This window comes from Notothenia rossii (genome assembly GCF_949606895.1).
Source record: "Notothenia rossii genome assembly, chromosome: 5".
NCBI lineage: Eukaryota > Metazoa > Chordata > Actinopteri > Perciformes > Nototheniidae > Notothenia > Notothenia rossii.
Window position 1 is genome coordinate 74,462,980 of NC_136903.1, and position 18,498 is coordinate 74,481,477.

Genomic DNA, 18,498 nt, shown 5'->3' on the forward strand with positions numbered 1-18,498 from the left:
TAGTAATAGCACACCGTGTTCTTCATCGGGCTTTTAACTCCCGGAACCTTAGTTGGAGCTACCTCTACGGGAACAGTAGTGTTGGTTACACTGGAACAAATTGGAAATTAGCAACGTTTATCAGTTGATTTCATTTAAATAGGTTCTGTGGGAATAAATCGGTCTGTGGTTGTCTGAACAGCAAGGTTTCTGGAGAAGCGCAGCGCAGCCGCATGCACGGTAAGATCCTCAGCGGACCGATGTTTGTGTTCAGCTGGCGCTTCCTACCTAGCCGACAGGGAAAGCCTTGTTGTATTTCAGGCTAGCATTAGCACCGCTACCGTTATCCCTACACAATAAGATTGTTATCTTTCTAAGACAGCCCACAAAACAGTCATTTTTGCAAGGAAAGCTGTTTTTTTCCCCTGCCCAAGTTACAACCAGCCTCCCTGTTTTGCTGCCACTGTTATTGGTGAACAGTGAACTGTTCACCAATAACGTGTTTATTAGCGTTTGAATTAGCCTTTATTGTTATGCAATTAGCTAGCATATTGTTGTGCTCACTGTGTCTGACTATCATTCATATTTATATGCATTGGGTTAGTTAGCTCCTCACGCCAATCCACGATGGATGCTTGGAGTATGTCAATTCACAATCAACATGATACAATGGATATGCTGCAGAGGTAGCTTCGTGCTAGCTGCATTCATCCTCAGCTCAAAACCCTTTGGGTGAAATCTCTTCTATGGGTCACTTAAACATTGCACGCTATTAATAAGATCACATACGCAATTATTCCTGTACTGTGGATTCAGATGTATGACATTCAGTGTTTGACATGCTAATGTAAACATACTATGAGGACATTAGGAGCCTTATTAAAGTAGCCTTATTTTTAAATACCACACAAGGGATTTACTTTAATACCATGTGAACATTTTTATGATGTATTTTGCTGACGGATATTATGTCTCACCATGTCTATCCATCTATGATATTTAGAGTCTCAATTCCTTATGACCTACTCCTAGAGAAAATAAGTGTTCAATTACAAGTATTTGTGCTTGACAGTTTTTTTTTTACTATGTCTTTATGTATCTTGCTTGATTACAAGTTTAGATGGAACACATACTGTACATGCATATCATCCGTGTACATATTTATTTCATATGTACTATACTTTGTTTCACTCCATATATACAAATGGGTTATGTTTATTTTTGGCTTTGTTTTTATTTCATCATGAACTGGCAATAGTAACTGATATTTCACTCTGCCACATTTGTATGACTCTATGGTGCTTTCCTTCCCGTATACAAACAATAAGTAAGCTAGTGTTTACCATAAAGCATACATTGCATATCTGACCATTTCTAAATATTGGGACCTTTTTTGTAGTCTTGTTGCTAAAGAATTATTGTTAATCGATTAGTGGATTGACTGAAATTATCATTGGCAAATTGAATTGTTGATTGACAATGAAACTACATGAATCCTACGTTATGATGAGATGGTTTTTTTCTTTTTCTTAGGGCACCTAATGAAGGTGTGCAAGTAATATTTTGAGAGCCTAGTAAGACACCATGTCTGAAGAGGCAGTTTCAGAAAGTGACCTGGAGCCCAGCCTTAACAGTGAATTGGAGTATTTGGACAACGAGGAAGAGGAGGACAATGAAGACCTGGAGGACGATGAGGATGACAATGATGGAGACGATGAAGATGATGATGGTGTCGGTGAGTGACCATAAAACATTTTAAACGCAGCAATGCTAGTCTATCACACGATGACGTTTAAAGTGTGTATATGTTGTCAAGATATTGTTGTCATAGAAAACCAATCCAACGAGCTGAGAGAACTTTTTGGATAAAACGATTTCACCCCTCTTTTCTGCCAAAGAAAAACCCTGTACAAACACACAACCTAATGCAATCACATACAGGACAGAAAATACACTTGTGCTTGTTGTTAGTCTTTGAAGACATCAACTGAAATACTGTCTATTTTCTGTCTCTAGAACGGCCTGGGAGTGCACAGAGCAGGACGGAAGCCACTCATGATGGCAGGGACTCCCCTTCAGCTACCTCCGGAGAGCCGTCCCCCGAGCCTACGTCCCAGCCCGCGTCCCCAACCTCCCCCAGACCCTCCTCCAGACCTGCCTCTAGCTCTCCGCCTCCGACAGGCCCAGAAAACCCAAGCAAGAGCAAGCCAGCTTCCAGCAAAACAAAGAAACATAAATCCTCAAAATCATCCAAATCTTCCAAGTCCTCAAAAGGCTCCAAACTTTCAAAGCTATCGAAGCCCGTACACATGAGGAAGAATATCAGGTACGTTGATCTGTTGGGGTTTTTCGCCTCTGGTATATTACATTATGTAGCTATTTATACTGAAAATGTTCCTTATGCTAACAGAAAGATGCTGAATGAGGATCAGTTGGAGGCTGGGACCAAGGCTGCCCAACAGGAGGAGATGGACCGGCGGAAACGTCTGGAGCAGCAGAGAAAGGACTTCCCTACACCAGCTGTCCCAGAAGCTCAGCTAGGTGACTATCCCTCTTTAGTGAAGCTACACATTCTCAGATTCAAGTTTTGTGTTTTCTATCCTGAAGTTTCCTGTTATCTTCTGATCTTTCCAATAGTGGACGCTGCTTCAATTTTAGACGAAGTATCTCACTTGGTCCCTGCTCTGCTCAGCAAGCAGGATGTGATCTGTCTGGACAGCAGTGGTGATGAGGATGATATAAAGGACCCCATGCTGCCTGCACTTGACATTAGAGATGGTAAAATATATGATACTTCTGTCAAACAATTCTGTTTATTTTCTCAAAGTCAATCATGACAAAGAGAATTGAGCATGCTCTCACACAGTGTTCACATCTCCTTTGACGATGTAGATATAATCGAGCTTAGTTCTGGCGATGAAGACGCCTTGCAGATAAGCAGCGAGTCGGCCGATGAGGATGCTGATGGCACCACAGAGGAAAGCAGCGGGGCGCACATCAATGACGTTTTGAATATGCCTGATGCCCAGGGTCAAGTGCTGGTAAACATCAGTCACCCTGCAGAGGAGAAAGACATTTACCTCGCTCCACAGCTGGCCAAGGCGGTCAAACCTCACCAGGTATGCCCACCATCTCGTCGTTTCTCAAACTCTCAAAGCGATAACGCCCAGTAAGGCAAGGCAAGGCAAGGCAAGGCAAGGCAAGTTCATTTATATAGCACCTTTGAACACAAGGCAATTCAAAGTGCTTTACAAAAATGGAAGACATTAAGAGCATTACAAAACTAGTGCAGCAGAAAAATATTATAAAATGGCCTTTAAAAACACTAATTTAAAAGCAAAGATAATAAACCATGAATAACACAGGTACATGAATAAAAGTTACAGTGCAGTGTGAGATATGAATACATCAATTAAAAGCAGCGGCAAAAAGAAAAGTCTTTAGCCTGGATTTAAAAGTAGTAAGAGTTGCAGCGGACCTGCAGGTTTCTGGGAGTTTGCTCCAGATATTTGGAGCATAATAACTTAACGCTGCTTCTCCATGTTTAGTTCTGACTCTGGGGACAGAAAGCTGACCAGTCCCTGAAGACCTGAGAGATCTGGATGGTTAATAATTTAGCAGGAGGTCAGAAATGTATTTTGGGCCTAAACCATTCAATGCTTTAGAAACCAGCAACAGTATTTTGAAATCAATTATTTGACAGACTGGAAGCCAGTTTAAAGACTTCAGACCAGGAGTGATGTGATCCACTTTCTTAGTGTTAGTCAGGACTCGAGCAGCGGCGTTCTCAATGAGCTGCAGCTTTCTGGATTAGGGGTTTCTAGTAACAGAAACTCCTAATCCAGACTGTTTTCTCTCAAACATTTGTCTTCTCCTTTTTAAGGTTGGGGGAATCCGGTTTCTCTATGACAACCTCATTGAGTCCCTGGAGCGGTATAAAACGAGCAGTGGCTTTGGCTGCATCCTCGCTCACAGCATGGGGTTGGGCAAGACACTGCAGGTCATCTCCTTCACTGACATCCTACTGAGGAATACTGAGGCTCACACTGTGCTGTGCATTGTTCCTGTGAGTAATCAAAGTGTATAATGTCTTAAGATAAACACTGTTGATCACACATTCACATGTCCTGAACTCACTATGTTATTATGATTCAAAATAACCTTTAAGCCATCTTTTTTTCCTTGGTAAAAGGTGAACACACTTCAGAACTGGCTGACAGAGTTTAACCTCTGGCTCCCACCACAAGAAGCTCTTTACCCGGACACTGACCCTGCAGTCATCACAGGCCGCACCTTCAGAGTTCACATTCTCAACGATGAGCACAAGTATGTAGCATGCAATGTTCTTTGTAAGGTTAAGCAGTAATTGTCAAACATTGGAGATATTAATCACGCTAACTGTGTTACCTGCAGAACCACGATGGCCCGAGCCAAAGTTGTGGAAGACTGGTCTAGAGAGGGAGGGGTGTTGCTGATGGGTTATGAGATGTACCGCCTGCTATCTATGAAGAAGAGTTTTGTGACGGGTAAGAAGAGGAAATCAAAGAAGCCAGCAGGACCAATCATCATCGACCTGGATGAAGAAGATAGACAGCAGGAACTCATGAAAGGTCAGCAGAAATCATTGGATAAAGGGAAGCAGTGGCCTGAACAAAGTTGTCTGTGTGTGCCATTAAAAACCCTGTCTTTTCAGGTATTGAAAGGGCCATAGCGCGGCCTGGCCCAGACGTGGTCATATGCGACGAGGGTCATCGAATTAAAAACTACCATGCCAGCACATCACAGGCCCTGAAGAACATCCGCTCCCGGCGCAGAGTAGTCCTGACTGGTTACCCATTGCAGAACAACCTCACTGAATACTGGTGCATGGTGGACTTTGTTAGGCCCGACTTTTTGGGAACACGTCAGGAGTTCAGCAACATGTTTGAGCGGCCCATTCTTAACGGGCAGTGCATGGACAGCACACCTCAAGATGTACGCTTGATGCGCTACCGCAGCCACGTGCTGCACAGCCTGCTGGAGGGTTTTGTCCAGAGGTAAGAAATTGAACCTTATTTATACAAAAGTATAGTGGCCCGTTTGATGCTCACCTGTTAATGTTCTATGTGGCGCTTTTCTTGGCTACAGACGAGGTCATGATGTGCTCCGAGACCAGCTCCCCTCCAAGGAGGAGCATGTGATGTTGGTGCGGCTCTCTCCCATTCAGAGGGCGCTGTATAACGAGTTCATGAAACGCTTTCGAGAAGCAGGGAACAGTGGCTGGCTCGGCCTGAACCCCCTCAAAGCCTTCTGTGTGTGCTGCAAGGTGAGACTGTTATCATTGCTGTTAGGTAGAAACCTCTGCTTGGAAGAGCCAGCCCAATGAGGGACAATGTTCAAAAAAATTCTTTACACTTAAAATGTTATACCTTGAATTGTCTTTTATATCCATAAATACACTAAATTGCCAATCCAGTTCTGTCGTGAACGCCATATCTCAGTGATTCCTTGAGGAAAAATCAATTGAACTCAAGGATGAACTGATTAGATTTTGGTTGTCAAAGGTCAAGGTCACTGCGGCCTTACATTTTGCATAGGAATACATGAGAAAGTATAACATTTTAGACAGACATCGACGTAAACTGTAACTTGTTTGGTTGTCATACAAACACGGTGCTAATGGTTCATCAAGTAAGCCTTCCTCTTTTACTTGGATCCCTCCAGATCTGGAATCACCCAGACGTCCTCTATGAAGCCCTGCAGAAGGAGAATCAGGCCAACGAGCAGGACCTGGACCTGGACGACATCACTTCGGCGAGTAACGCCCGCTGCAATGCATCCGGTGCTGGCCTCAAAGCCAAAGTAGCCGACTCAAGCAACAGCAAAGTCAACAACACCCTGCCACTAGTCAATCACTCTCAGGAAAGAGCCAACCAAGTCATCACATATGAATGGGTATGTCATGGCAGACCATGTAAAGATGAGCTAAATGATTACTGCGGCTAAAAGATTCCTCTTGTTTTGACAGCTCTGTTTGAAAGCTCAAGCACATAGAAAACTGTTGCAATATATGACTTGTGCTGATATTTCTGCTGTGTTGTATTCTTTGTTGGCTTTGCAGGGTTTCATCCCTCCAACCCTGAAATCTCTTTTTAATTTAACAGCCTTTTTCCCCCATATTGTATGTGTCAGGCAAAGGGCATAATGTCAAACTACTGCACAGGACTTCTGGAGAATTCTGCCAAGATGACGCTGCTCTTCCATTTGATTGAGGAGAGCGTACAAAAGAGAGACAAGATCTTAGTCTTCAGGTAAGACCAGCGTACATAGCGTTACACACAAATCCAGCAGTAAGCAGCTTAGAGGAGAGGTTGACTGTCTTTTCATTTCAGCTCCTTAATCAGACTGATTTATAACTTTCAGAGCTTTATGCTAACTGTAAGAAATTAATCTTTGAATCCTCCTACGTCTTATAGGATTTTCCTTGTAACAGAAATGTCACAGTTAAACCAAATTGTTAAACGAAAAAGTTGTTTTGTAGCCATATGTGCATGCAGCAATTCTGTGTCATTAAAAACATCTGACTGACGGATTAATTGTTATTTCATGACTTTAACTTATGTCATAATACAGTGCCCTTTATTTTCTTACCACCTAATGTGTTTTTGCTTTGTACTCTAGTCAAAGTTTGTCCACCCTGACGGTCATTGAGGAGTTCTTAGCAAAGAGACCCATGCCAGCAGGCGTCACCCCCCCTGACACCCAGAGGCAAACCTGGGTTCGCAACCTCAATTACTACAGTGAGTCATCCAATCCCTGCCCTCTCTCCTCTCTCTCTTCCAAACCAGCAACCCTGCAGGAGTGTGCTCATCTCCACTGAAGATTCAAATGTGTCTTTATTAATTTAGTGACACTGGCTGCAATTCCTCAAATTCAACCATTTCACTGTTTTTCTAGGCATACTGTGCTCTGGAAACAAGTTTAGGATTAATGTGTTTGCAATTTTACATAACTGTTTGGAATTTGTCTTTTTTTGTATGTACTTATACTTGTATAGTGGTAAATTCCCTTTTCGTATGTTTTTGTTTTAATATTTTGCCAAGCTGAATCAGTACCTCTCTAATAGGAATACAATATAAAAGATTATTCAAAGTCTCCCAGCTTTACAGTATGTTAAGTTTTCAATGTAAAGAATCCCATGATACACTGCAAGTGAAAGTGTGCTCAGGTGCTTTAGTGCTGAGAGATGATGTGTGTCTGTCTACAGGACTGGATGGGAGTACATCTGCTTCAGAAAGAGAGCGCCTTATAAATCAATTCAATGACCCAGAGAACACCGCAGCATGGGTCTTCCTACTTTCTACAAGGTATATGTCCCTGCTTTCTATTTTCTAAAGATGTGTACCTTTCCTCTGTGCACTGGCAGAGATGTTCAATCAATAATTTGGTGTGTTCCTTGCAGGGCGGGATGCTTGGGGGTAAATCTGATCGGGGCCAACCGTGTCGTTGTGTTTGATGCCTCCTGGAACCCGTGTCACGATGCTCAGGCGGTGTGTCGGGTGTACCGCTACGGTCAGAGGAAACCTTGCTTCATTTACCGCCTCGTCTGTGATTTCACCTTGGAGAAAAAGATCTATGACAGACAAGTCTCCAAACAGGGCATGTCCGGTAAGAGAACTTTACACATGTGAATCATTTGTTTGATAGAAATTGGGTTTAATTATCATTTTCACAAATGCACAGGGTCAGGCTCACGCGGGAGGGGAATAAAATAGTAAGCTGAAAACACAGAACAACTATAAATGCCAGCTATAACATGTTAGAGTGCAGTCAATAAGATGGACATGGGAAAGCTTCACTTTTACCTATTGGTATTTTATTTGAAGGCTTCATTTCACTAGTAAGTATTAAACAAATATTGATATTTATTGTGTTATTGTCCCTTATGCAAGCACTATTAAGACATACTCAAGCAGATCTGATGTGTGCCGTATTTAACATCTACATAAATATGATCAAGTCTTAAGAAGCTGCTTTTCTGCGTTTGTTTAAAGACCGTGTGGTTGACGACCTGAACCCAGTGCTGAACTTCACCCGTAAGGAAGTGGAGTCGCTGCTGCATTTTGTGGAAGAAGAACCTGATCAAAGCCCTCATCACATGGGGGATGAGTTTGAAGCTGTGATGCAAAACGCTTGTCAGCTTTACCCACACCTCATTTCCAAGGTACAGCTGCATGATGGTCTTACCTTTGAGTCCAAACTCTGCAAGAAAGGCAGTTTTTTAGGTTTGGTGTTTAAATGAAGGTATCAATCAATCAATGTTTATTTATATAGCCCAATATCACAAATGTTACATTTGTCTCAGTGGACTTCACAGTTTGTACAGAATATCAGTATGACAATACGACACCCTCTGTCCTTAGACCCTCACATCGTACAAGGAAAAACTTCCAGAGAAAACCCAGTTTAAAGGGAAAAATGGGAGAAACCTCAGGGAGAGCAACAGAGGAGGGATCCCTCTCCCAGGACGGACAGACGTGCAATAGATGCCGTGTGTAAATTAAAAAGATAGTACATTTGCAACATAGGTAGTCCAAATGTTTGGAAATGCATGTGTGTATAATAAGAAGATGAATCCATGAGTATATCCATCCAGGACTTATGATCCAGGACCACAGCCACGACTCAAGATCCAGGACTCGCAATCCATGACACAGGACCGCAGGATCATCCATGACTCCGGATCCCGGCGTATATAGACACCAAAAAGAAAGACATTTGGGGAAGCTGGGTTAATCGGAACATGAGAGTACACAGGTATAGACAGAGAGAAGGAAGAAGTAAGATGTCCCCCGACAAACTAAGCCTATATCAGCAAAACTAGGGGCTGAATCTAATCAGCCCTAACTATAAGCTTTATCAAAAAGAAAGGTCTTAAGCGCACTCTTAAAAACAGATAGGGTGTCTGCCGTCCGAACACAAACTGGAAGCTGATTCCACAAAAGTGGAGCTGAAGCTAAGAAAAGGCTCTGGCTCCCATTGTACTTTTAGAGACTCTAGGAACAACCAACAAACCTGCATTCTTGGAACGCAATGCCCTAGTAGGACAATAGGGTATAATGAGTTCTTTAAGGTAAGATGGCGCCTGCCCATTAAGGGCTTTGTAGGCGAGAAGAAGAATTTTTAATTCTATCCTGTGTTCTATAGGGAGCCAGTGTAAGGCAGCCAGAACAGGAGTAATGTGGTCCCTTTTCCTAACTCTGGTTAGTACACGAGCTGCAGCATTTTGAATCAGCTGAAGCGACTTGACTGACTTCTTGGTACACCCTGATAATAAGGAGTTACAATAATCCAGCCTTGAAGTAACAAATGCATGGACTAGTTTCTCTGCATCGTTTTGAGGCAAGATATGCCTGATTTTTGCAATGTTACGAAGATGGAAGTAGGCGGTCCTCAAGGTATGAGATAACTGAGCTCAAACTCAAGTATTGTCCTTGCGTGGGACTTTTTTGTATATGTTGACTTTATGCCCAGTGGTCTTGGGCTGCACAGTAAAACAACATTTTATGTAGAATCAGATCTGACAGATGATCGGTAATTGAATTTCCCTATTTCCATGTATCTCCTTAGCAACCCTTTCATCACGAATCTCTGCTGGTGGACCGGAAAGAGTCGAAACTGACCAAAGCAGAGAAGAGAGCGGCCAAGAAGAGCTATGAGGATGAGAAACGAGCCTCTGTGCCCTACGCTCGCCCCTCATACGCCCCTTATTACCCAACGAGTGATCAGACACTCACAAACATACCGGCATTTACCCAACGCGGCTGGTGAGTTTTGGATCATTGTTCATTTACATTTTCCTCCACCAAAATATATGAGTCATCCACCTCAAATCTGAAAATGAGTGTCTGCCATCCTTACTGGCAAAAACACGACCAAAAAATAAAACGCCATTACATTTATATGTTTGAGGTTGTAACTCTTTGTGAGTCCATCGTCTTTCTCTAATGAATTTCCATTAGACGAGACACAATTGTTTGTGAGCATCTCATGAATTCAGCCCTCATATTTTCAGGCGTGCCATGGTGCGGCCGGATGACAAGCCTGTGGCAAGTGTTAGACCCATCCAGTCAACCCCAATTCCCATGATGCCCCGCCAGGCCGGCATGGGCATGTCTGGCTCCAGCTCTGTGGGCAGCCTGCCTGTCAACTTCTTGCAGAAAGCTGGAGTTTATGTGCAGAGGATTACCACCACAACTGGTATGTATAATCTCAGTTAATGATTAAATCGCACAACAACTCCCAAATGTTACAACCTTTTAGTATTTAAAGATTTAAAAAAAACATTAATTATGTTTTGTGACTGTAGACTTTGTGACTAATGTAGGCCATTTTGTCCAAATCTACAGATATTGTAATCCCAGGATCTAACAGCACAACAGACGTTCAAGCTAGAATTTCTGCAGGAGAGAGCATCCATGTGATCAGAGGATCAAAAGGTAGTTGCAACAAAGAATACATATTCTCCTTTTTATAAAAAATTATATTGAGTGATTTACTCCATCTCTTGATATTTTCTAAAACACAGGTACCTACATTAGGACAAATGATGGAAGGATTTTTGCTATTCGATCTGGAAAAATCACTAGGCAAGCTGTTGGGGGCTCTGCTGCCTCAAGAGGTACCAACACATATTTATTATTCTTGGTTCTCACACAATGCTAATTTGCCATGATAAATACTATACAACCAGAGTTGTATACTGTCTTCTGTGGCTCTATACATGGCCTTATACAAATCAATTAAAAGGTAGCTGCCTATTTTGTCTTGTTACTATCAGCAGATGGATGTGTTAGTAGTTGAGCTTTTAAATTATGCTAAAAAAAGTCCCTTTCCATCATTGTTTGCTTTAACCCCACAAACAGACCATGCAAACGGAGCTAATGTTTAAATCCTAAGTATGACAAATAAGACATTTTAGAGGGAAAAAAATAAAAGGAATCAGAGTTTATACTTGTTCCCATGATTTGGCTCTTAGTTTCTATTAACTGTGCAAATAAATATATAATTGTGCTACACCATCTTATTTCCACGACCCTGTAGGACACTGTACATCTATCCTGACATTTCATGGCTGTATTGCTCTCTCCCCCCCCCCCCCACAGACATCCAGGGCTCCCATATCCATGCGCTCAGTAACGGCTGTTTGTCGCCTGCGGATCATCAGCAGGGCTCTCCCAGCGAGGATGGGCGCCCGTCCTCTCCCTTGAGCTCGGAGATCCTCAGAGAGCTCAGCCGCTACACTTCATCCACAGGAGATGCCAATGCCGGCAGTGGGAATGAGTTGCCGTCAGAAATGTTGGCATTACCAGCAGGTGATGAAGGAAGTTCGCAATACAACCAGAGCGGTGATCTGAGCAGGCAACTCGGTGAAGACCTCTTGAGCTCCGCTTTAGAGATGCGTGGCAGCAAGCGCAGAAGCACTGAGAGCCAGGGCAACACACCGATAGGAGGCAAACGCTCTTCTTCTGCTGCATCACGTTACCCCGGACTGTCCATGGGCTCCAGTGGGCTCAGTTTCCCCCCCGGTGGTCTGAACTCCTCCTCCCTGCTGGGGAACATGAGTCACATGAATCACCCTCTTCTAATGGGTGGTAGTGGAGGGTCTTCATTCCTTCAGGCTCCAGGACAAACCCTGGCTGACCTACAGACCATGTTCACCTCTGCAGGCTCGGACCTACTGAGACAGCCGTCCACAGGGAACGGACACCTGCCCACCCCCTCCTCCTCGTCCTCCTCTATGTCTCCCGTTTACTCCTCTGCTTCGGCCACCATCCCTATGTCATCTACACCCTCGACAGCGACTTCCTCCTCCCTGGCTTCAGGTTCTCTGCCTCCCTACCTGATGAATCCCAACATGGCCGACCTGCTCTCATCAGGCTTCCCCCTCAACTACAGTCAGTCGCTGCTCTCTGACTCCAGGATGTTCTCCAGCCCTCTCCTTTCAGGGGGATTTCAAACGCCCAACTCCAGCTCTAACACATCCAGTTTCCTCTCCCATTTCAACAACCCAACTTCCAGCCTTTTGGGGGCAGCTCTCACCCAACCCGACATACATCAGAGTACGGAGAACGGCGGCAGTAGTTCTGATGACGATGTTATTGAGGTGACAGGACAGTAGAGACCTAAGAAGCCCTGGAGATGCAGTTTCACACATAAAACAGTTTAATCTTTTAAAGTTTTAAAACTAGATTGACTCTGTTATAGTATCTACCCGATTTGTAGGAACTGATGATTGATAGACAGGCGTATTGGCATACTCTGAATATATAATTACATCATAAAGAAGACAGAAAGGGAAATTCCACAATGATGACTTAACTGGTCATCTAGATTTTAAATGCACAAATAAATACAACTTTTCAGGAACTAAAAAGATCATTGTTAATCCAAAACAATAACTTAGAATTTGGAAAAGCTTGTGATAAGTTAAATGTGTTTCAAGCCCTTTAAATCAGTTTTACATAATCACCAGTGAAGTGAACTGTAATACCATTCCTAATGGTCTCATGAAACTATACACAAACACACACACACACACAGACACACACAGATTCTCACCTGCAAGGAGAACTTGTACCTCAATGACTTTTCGAAGTCAGAGTAACAAATCCTTATGCTGAATATCTGGGACTTGTTCAGCTGAAGCATCAGAGCAGTGGGATCAGAACTTTGTCGTTTGGGGACCAGCTGAATCTTTCCGAGGCTTTCTAGCCTCGCCTGCTACACTTTAAAGCGAGGCCTCGTCTTTCCTTTATTTTTATTTCCCCTGAGTTCAGAAGAAGTCATGTGATGAAAACAGCTTCATGTCCGATTGCCTCATGATATATTGCTGTGAAACAGTCTAGTACAAACCAAAATTTGACTTACTGTTCCACATGTCAGCAGTACTCACCTGCTGAACACTTATAATAACACAATCATTTTCTTTCAGCACAGTTTCCTTTCTAGTAAACAATACTAGAAAGTTAAAAAGTACAAATAACTCACAATGGCCACAGAACGTGGGCTTAATGTTTTTAAAAATCCTACTAAGCTTACCTTTTAACCCAGAAATCTTAGGCTCTGAGAATACTTTACTCTTTAGCAATTTGATAGGCGTTGTAGCATCCTCTGTTGAAAGGATATTATGTGTGATACTATAACTGAATATGTTGATACTTTGTATATAGCAGTCATTATCATTGTTTATATTGCAAGTCAATAATGTGCAGTGTGTAGATTTTGGTTGTAGGGAGAGGTTTTATTATTACAATCATGATGATAACCATGCTCTTCCATTTATGCTGAGGAAACACATTTACGTTCAACTTTTTATAATTTACCTTTTTTACCCCCTTAAAACTAAAATGAATGTATTTACTGTTAGCCTTTGATAACGCAGGGGCTTGAAACATGGATTCGGACTGTGTTCTTTCATATTTAGCCTTATATAACACAAAGGGGTCTTGAGTCTTAGCATTTTTTAGAATCTTAGTGCATTCTTTTACAAATCTGTTAGAGATAGTGAGTATTTAGACCGTTGGTGTCAAAACAAAAAAAAGAAAAGTGTTGGGCAGATTCAGGATTGTGATATAGAGAAGTGTGAAAGTCAAAAGGAACACAAAAGGAGTTTAATGTTGCTTACTCTGTCGCCTCTTTTGTTGCAGTTTTTACAGATCAGTTAGCCTTGACTATACATGTAGATTTGACCCCTTTTTTCAGCCCCTTGCTAAAAAACAAACGCAACCAAACCGTAGAACACATTGCGTTCATGCAGCCTGAGTCAATGTCCATCAAAAGGGGTATCAAGCATTTCACTCCGACCACCTCTGACTGGCAGAACCAGGTCCGGTGTTATGGTGGCATTACCAAAATGACACTGTCATAACGTGGTAGCTTTTTACAGAGGTGCGTCTTTTAAAGCAGTGCTGTGTAAGTAGCTTCTGTCAGTCGTGTCAGTCAGTGTAGGTCAGCGGTGCTTTAGGGGGTTTAGGTCTTTGCTGTTCTCTGTAGCCTTGTGTTTCTGTGTTGTGAAGACACCTCAAGGTATGTAGATTTAGACAAGTCTTTCTCCTCTGTTGGTAAAATAGGCCAGATGCAGTGGTTGTTAGCATTTTATAGAAAAACTGGATAACCTGAGACAACAGATCATTCCCTTTTTTTAAAGTATTTTTTTGTAGATATTCTTTCCTTGCGGGGACCTTTTTCTCCCACAGACTACGTACTGTTCACTTTCTGTTACTAATGGCTGCTTCCAGTGGTAGTTCTGGATGTTTCCTTTTTTTCATATATCCAGTTTTCTTCCCCATGTCTTGGAATCTTGAATTGGTTTGTGTTTGACCTGGCACTTTGAAAAAGTATCATATCTGTTGGTTAACTGTATGAGGTAAATCATACTGACGCCATGTCTTTATTCTCAGTCTTCTCGAAAAACGCTTTGCATTTGAGTCTTGGAAATTATCAGTTTATAAAACATAACCTGTCTGCCATTTCTTGTCAAATATGTGGAATTTCTGTTTAATTAAATATTTCTTCTTTTTAAATGTTTTTTATAACTTCCTATTGGTGTTCACTCACCTGACAGTTTCCGTTTTTTCAACGTCTGAAAGTTATTTATTTATGATGGAAAATACATTCTTTTTTTGTAATCATGTTTTTTAACTTTGTGTTCACCTTGACCCATTGATGACTGATCCAGTAAGAATTTCATAAATGCAGCCTAGAGCGAGCAGAATATGACTGTGTTATCAATGTTATTTTAACAATAAAACACTCTTCTATTGCATTGTGAATCATTTGAAAATGCTTTTAAATTTACAACATACATTCAGTACGATACATATTTTTTATTAAAAATGTGGCTAAATAAAGTCAATGGCATCAAAAAAAGTCAGAAGGCAGGATGGGCAACCTGAGTTGTAATAGTTCAACAATAACTCAAGGCCATTTGCACGATTGCATAAACACTGTTCATGCAATTTGAGCGATGCCAGAAGTTCTGCTGCACAGCGATTCTTTGCCAAATTTGAACGCAAGCATGCTCGCACACTGATTCTTAACAGGTGTACTGTTTGTGATGTTCACCAGTTTAATTAAGCATGTTAGCATTCTAATATCAGTTATTTTTACCTGTTAATAACGTAGAGCTGAGGCTGATTGCAATATCAATCATTTTGGAAGTATTCAGTCAAACTGAAGCTCAACATGTGTACCATTTCATATGAAAACTCAAACAATTAAAGATGACCCAAATCCCAACAAAAGATATGCAGATGAAATTACCTCAATGGACCTGTGTATAGCATGTAAAAAAACAAAATTATTGAACATTTGGCACTGGTGCTTCATGATATAACCAACAGGCACGTAGCTGCAGACATTAGTTCCTTTTTGACTTTCATGCAAATCAAGCTGATTGCATGTGCCTGAAAAATGAAATCGTTGAGGCCAACCTTGCTTTAGTATTCAGTGAGTGTTATATTAAATGTCAATTCTGTGTCTTCTTTCAGGACTGCAACCGTTTTTTTGCCGTGTACGCCCTGCTGACTTGGTTCATTATGACAAGGGCATTGAGAGCAGTGCAGAGTGCTGACAGGTACCAGGTGTATTCCCCGACAGACGCAGTGAACCATGCAGAGCTGAGGCCCAGGAGCAGGCTGCCACTGCCCAGCAGGTACGTGACGAGCCCGGATGCTGCATGGTAGCGTTTGAGTTTGGCCAGGGACCAGCCTTTGGCCAGAAAGTGGTAGATGAGAGGCAGTGCTGCCACAGACTGCAGCCCCACCACACACACAGTGAGCAGGCCCAGCAGACCATGCCACGAGGTGAAGTGGGGTTTACCATTCAGGTGTTTGTTGTAAACGATGGCTGCCAGACCCAGGACTGCACAGGTAACACAGAGACACTGCAGGATCCAGTGAGCACGACCTTTTGTCTTGTGTGGAAACTTTTGGGCGAGGGAGCCGTGGGGGGAGAACAGGAGTATGGCTTCTGTCATGAAGAAGGAAAACTAGTGGGAGAGGGGAAACAAATTAATGGGGCTGCAATAAGCCAAAATGTCATTGTTGATTCAAATGTTGGTCAATAAAATATAACATAACCATCACATTTTCAAATTGCAGGTGTTGAAGCTGGGTTTCTAGAAAATGAATTAGTTATCAAAATAGTTGTCTGATATGTTTCAATTACCTACAAAAAATGATTAACTGATTAACAGCTCAAAAAAGTGTAATTCATAGGTTTGATTGAACTTATTTCATGTGTTAACAGCTGGAAAGATAGGAAACTTAAACGTTCAACTTACAGCCAGTGTCATGAAGAAGGGATGCCAAGAAAACAAACCTATGACAAAAAAAACAGATAGTCAAATGAATACCTGGCATGCCAAAAGTAGGCTACTTCTATTATGAATATGAATATATGAATATGTTTGAAAAATAAGAATAAGACTCACTTGTACCCGGTCGAGACAGAACTGCAATGAACACAGTGAAGGAGATGCACATAAAGTGTGTGAGCACTGTGGTAATTGTTCTGGTATAACCGTAGATTCGAGGCTCAGATTCAGGCTCTTTGTTGTACGCCATGATAAAGACAATTTATGTGAATTTGGGAGGCACCCCTGCTCCCGACCACCCCACAGGTTTACGTCTACAGTGTATGTTTGCCACCTGAAGTGAACTCGCAGTTTCAGAATAACAGAAGCGGAAGTCGTGTTGAAGCCAAAAGAAAGGACTTTTCGACACAAGTCTACCTTACCAGATAAGTGTTGCAAAGCAGTAAGATAACTTTACCAATAATAGATGTATGGATAAAGTCCAACACGTTATTATCATGGATGTATAATAAAAAGGTTGTTATGCATGTCTACCGGTTAGGAAAATATAACTTCCGGCTGTTTAATTTCAGAATAAAGCTCTCTATAAACCACTTCACCTCAAAATACAATTACACGTTTTTTATGGTCATATAGTTTTATTATTGATTTGACCGTCCCTCAATCAATTGAACGATTATAATTCAGCTTTGTATTGTAGGTGAAGAAGAGTTTTAGCAGTGGGTCCATATCTATTTCAATGAAAATAAATAGCTTTCCAAAAGCTTTTATTGTGAAATCGGAATAACCGGAAATACAACTTGAAGCTCCTCAGCTGACGTGGATGCCTCTCTTCAAAGATTTCCCACACACATTTAGCTAAAACACATTTTTTTTTCTAGTTTCATGAAACCCGGAGCTGAAGGCACAGAGCCACTCCACATTACCTAACAGTTCAGTGGACCCTCACTGGTCAGCTGTTCACAAGTTATTGTGGTCAAATTACTCTCCGATAAGCTTGTGACTCTGCACTGCCTCCACACACTGGGCACACAGAGCAAAAAAACAACAACATGTTTATTCAGGACATCCCTTTCTTTGTTTTCTGTCTGTTTTACACACAGATTATATTATTGGCACATTATGCCCACCAACCATAGGGACAGAGGTTCTATTCAACATATCAAAAGTCAAAGGATAGATTGTTACTGTGTTTATGTAAGCCTACATTGGGTGTTGCTTTTGTTTCAATGTTTTCCAGAAAAGCCAGACTTGTGGTTTCCTATGACCCATACTCATAACTCATGCGCTTTCTCCAGATGGTGGCAGTAAGATTTACCATAAAAAATAATAGCTTATAAAAAGATCTACCTCCCATGTGTCAAGTCGAAATGAGAATCAGAATTATAATGCATCCAATCTTTACGTCTACTTGACTTCTAAACAGTGAAAGAAGTATTTTAATCATCTTCTTAGCACTAAAACTATAGCATTGTCATTTAGTTAATAAGAAAATGCCAAATAAATCGTCCATTCAAAATGTCCATTGAATAAAAGTACACAAGTATTACCACAAACTATCCTTTAGGTTTTTTATGAAAGAAAAAAAACCTCATAATGCACGTTGCCACCATCAGTGTAATTGGTCAATTCATTACATTTTTAAGTATCTATCAATGGCTGAACACAATTTATTTTTGAAATGCCTAGTGATGAACAAGAGCCATTAGACAATTCTTGTTTCATTACTCGGTGAACAAATTATCATTTTAATGTTTGGCCAATAAAATGAAGCCACACATGACTCAAATTAACTTTGTTCCTAATGTTAATCATTATGGTTGAAACATTATTGTTGATAGTGGTTACTGTATTTACATACTTGCTACATGGACTGAAAATTAACTGTGAAGAAAATAAGAGAGTGGTAGTCTAAAGCTCATTTTATTCCAAAATGTCTGGTTTGAAAGAGATAACAAGAGCCCTTCACCATCCTCCCCCATATTTAAGCCTGGAGGCTTTTTCCCCATTGAGTGAATTCAAAATGGTCTATAATTAAACATTAAAGAGTTTATTCTTTCCAAAATAAGATTGACCATCATTTGAAAAAAAGAGAATCCGTATGTCTGTATCAGGTTTTATAAATTAAAGCACATTACATACTAAATCCCTTTTCGACAAAA

At 41.4% G+C, this 18,498-nt stretch overlaps 2 protein-coding genes across 3 annotated transcripts; one reads left to right on the forward strand and one right to left on the reverse strand.

The window, feature by feature from the left end:
• Window positions 1-62: 62 nt before the first annotated feature.
• Window positions 63-14,785, forward strand: rad54l2 (RAD54 like 2). Of its 2 annotated transcripts, XM_079684325.1 has the most exons (22): window positions 63-219; window positions 1,513-1,714; window positions 1,996-2,305; window positions 2,390-2,520; window positions 2,617-2,757; window positions 2,872-3,098; window positions 3,863-4,045; window positions 4,172-4,305; window positions 4,393-4,589; window positions 4,673-5,015; window positions 5,107-5,284; window positions 5,683-5,913; window positions 6,151-6,269; window positions 6,640-6,758; window positions 7,226-7,325; window positions 7,421-7,626; window positions 8,013-8,182; window positions 9,589-9,785; window positions 10,034-10,218; window positions 10,368-10,457; window positions 10,547-10,639; window positions 11,124-14,785. In XM_079684325.1, exons 2-22 carry the CDS (start codon window positions 1,564-1,566, stop codon window positions 12,137-12,139), a joined length of 4,521 nt encoding a protein of 1,506 aa, XP_079540451.1. In that variant the 5' UTR covers window positions 63-219; window positions 1,513-1,563; the 3' UTR covers window positions 12,140-14,785. The 2 variants fall into 2 exon arrangements, with proteins under 2 accessions (XP_079540451.1, XP_079540452.1); XM_079684326.1 differs by lacking the exon at window positions 10,547-10,639.
• A 7-nt stretch (window positions 14,786-14,792) lies between these two features.
• cyb561d2 (cytochrome b561 family, member D2) lies at window positions 14,793-16,880 on the reverse strand. Its single transcript, XM_079684327.1, has 3 exons — window positions 16,454-16,880; window positions 16,304-16,341; window positions 14,793-16,009 (listed from the first exon to the last, which is right to left on the reverse strand). The coding sequence occupies exons 1-3, from the start codon at window positions 16,584-16,586 to the stop codon at window positions 15,506-15,508; spliced, it is 675 nt and encodes a 224-aa protein (XP_079540453.1). The 5' UTR covers window positions 16,587-16,880; the 3' UTR covers window positions 14,793-15,505.
• Between the last annotated feature and the right edge of the window lie 1,618 nt (window positions 16,881-18,498).

Bases quoted from the DNA above. Each gene is read 5' to 3' on its own strand.
- cyb561d2 (XM_079684327.1), bottom strand. From the start codon at position 16,586: ATGGCGTACAACAAAGAGCCTGAATCTGAGCCTCGAATCTACGGTTAT. The intron at 16,342-16,453 runs GTGAGTCTTATT...TTTTTGTCATAG, and splicing joins TCTGTCTCGACCGGGTACAA to GTTTGTTTTCTTGGCATCCC. The intron at 16,010-16,303 runs GTAAGTTGAACG...CTCTCCCACTAG, and splicing joins CCTTCTTCATGACACTGGCT to TTTTCCTTCTTCATGACAGA.
- rad54l2 (XM_079684325.1), top strand. From the start codon at position 1,564: ATGTCTGAAGAGGCAGTTTCAGAAAGTGACCTGGAGCCCAGCCTTAAC. The intron at 6,270-6,639 runs GTAAGACCAGCG...TTTGTACTCTAG, and splicing joins GACAAGATCTTAGTCTTCAG to TCAAAGTTTGTCCACCCTGA. The intron at 10,640-11,123 runs GTACCAACACAT...CCCCCCCCACAG, and splicing joins GGGCTCTGCTGCCTCAAGAG to ACATCCAGGGCTCCCATATC.